Raw genomic sequence first — 1,995 nt, 5'->3', positions numbered from 1 at the left:
TGCTGCCAGTCACAGGGGCACTCTGACATGGCATAGTGTGGTAAGACATGAAGGTGGATTCGCTGGGTGCTGGTCGTAAACTAGCAGATCCGGCAGCTCTTCTCCTTCACCTGTTCTTCCGCTCGTGAGACAGTCCGGGAAGACAGGTATTTGATAGTCCTCACTATCGACTTCCTCCGCGGCCTGGTTTCCCCTGGCTCGGGCTCTCTCACGGGTGTGCTTTCTCTAACGGTAACAGCCAACAGAGAAAAGGACAACTCTAGTGAAGGAAGGCTGACTCGTCTCCTCTTAGTGAGCACAGCATCCACCCGGCCACTCCTCTTCCACTTCTTCTGGCCTGGTCTCGTTGAGCAGATCCTCCACTCTCTCCTCGGTTAGGGTTGCATCTAACAGCGCCTCTGCTCCTTCTATGCTCCTTTTTCTTCTTCGGTGATTTATAATACGTCAGAGTCTGGTTGTCATGTCATATCCAGCTCCGTGTCGTCTGCCTTGTAGGCCACCACATTTGCCGATGTTGGCCTCCCCATTCCTTCTCCAGCTTCTTTCGAGCTAATTGTAACCGAAGTCAGTAAGTCCTGTAGTGATGTGTTGTCTTCGCTATCCATTTTTTCCAGCACTCTGATGTCGTTCAGAGAAAATGAGTGCTTTAAAAAAAGGCCTTGATTGCGTCCGTGAGGACTGTTTTAAAATCTTCCTGCGCAATCTCCGGACAGTTTTCCAACAATTATATAGAATAACATACACCCTCTCTTTCCCGTTCGGGCTTCTTAGTGATCCGCGCCGGCCTCGGATTGTGCCGGACCAGAGTTGATTGAATTGCAGGATTGATGGGATCTGGTTTTGTGGTCTCTTTTGTCTCTACCGGATTTGTTTCAGGTTTTCCCAGAACTTTTTTTCAAGTGGCCGAGCTGATTTCTTCAGAACTCGGAGGGCGTCTTTGGCTTTCTCCTTCCTCCGATCTGCCGGAATTTCTCCCAGAGTGATCTCCTGCCCTCATTTTTCTGAAGCCTCTAGCAGCAACTTTACCCAGCTGAGGAGTGGAATTATGGGTACAGAGTCTATTCTGACCACCTCCTGCCTCTTCTTTAGCCTGCTGAGTTGAGCTCCTTTCATGTTAGAAACTCTCCTTGGCTCCAAGGTGGCCGGGCCTTGCCCCAACCTTTTTGGGCAAGCATGATAACACTTCAGCCTTCTTTTGCTTTGAATGGAAAACTGACCTTACCATTCCACTACATATCTGTGGTTCCCCCAGGCCTTCAGGACCTGGTATGGTCCCACGAACTGTGCCTGCAGCTTAAGATTTTCTCCCCGTCTCCGGCATTTATTCGTGAGCCATACCCAGTTGTCTGGGGCGTATAGCGGTAATTTCTCCCTGTCCTTTTGCCGCATTTCTATATGGCTTTGCTGTAGTGCCTTGTGCACTGCGTGCAACCTCCGCTGAACTATAAGGGTGTGCTTGTGGGCAGGAAAGTACTCAGTCGATAGAGGTGGCCTTCCAACTGGTCCAGCAACCTCAGCTCCAATCCCAACATCAACATGTTGGCCGTCTCTCCTGTCATGGAGTAGGAAATACCTTGGTATGCTCTCTTCAGCTAGAAGCAGCAGGTTCCATTTATCCTGTCCCCGGGCCATGAGCAGTGTCCTCAATGAATCTTTGAGTCCCTGGTTGTTCCGCTCCACGATTCCGTTGGTCTGTGGATAATATGGAGTCGTATGGGTTTTCCCCACATTCCAGAGTTGGCACAGTTCAGCCATCAGTTGGCTTTTGAACTGCGCTTCTTGGTTTGTGTAGATCTCTTCAGGTAATCTCAGGTAATAGAAAACCTGCTCATCTAGTGCGTTAGCAACCACCGGGGCCGTGGTGTCAGGCAGTGCCAGTGCGTTCTGCTATTAGATGAAGTGGTCGATGGGGACCAGCACCCACCTGTTTCCCCTAAAAATGACAGGAATTGGCCCCACCAGGTCCATGGCCACCTTCTGCCAGAGTCGTCCGGT

At 50.5% G+C, this 1,995-nt stretch overlaps 1 protein-coding gene across 1 annotated transcript; it reads right to left on the bottom strand.

Moving 5' to 3' along the window:
• Window positions 1-1,218: 1,218 nt before the first annotated feature.
• On the bottom strand, window positions 1,219-1,755 carry LOC137398422 (uncharacterized). The gene has a single exon (XM_068084531.1). The coding sequence runs from the start codon at window positions 1,753-1,755 to the stop codon at window positions 1,219-1,221; it is 537 nt and encodes a 178-aa protein (XP_067940632.1).
• Window positions 1,756-1,995: the final 240 nt, after the last annotated feature.

This window comes from Watersipora subatra, chromosome 6, assembly GCF_963576615.1.
Source record: "Watersipora subatra chromosome 6, tzWatSuba1.1, whole genome shotgun sequence".
Lineage (NCBI taxonomy): Eukaryota > Metazoa > Bryozoa > Gymnolaemata > Cheilostomatida > Watersiporidae > Watersipora > Watersipora subatra.
This window is presented reverse-complemented; position numbering and strand designations above follow the sequence as displayed.

Coding starts and splice junctions, on each gene's coding strand:
- LOC137398422 (XM_068084531.1), bottom strand. CDS start 1,755: ATGGCTGAACTGTGCCAACTCTGGAATGTGGGGAAAACCCATACGACT.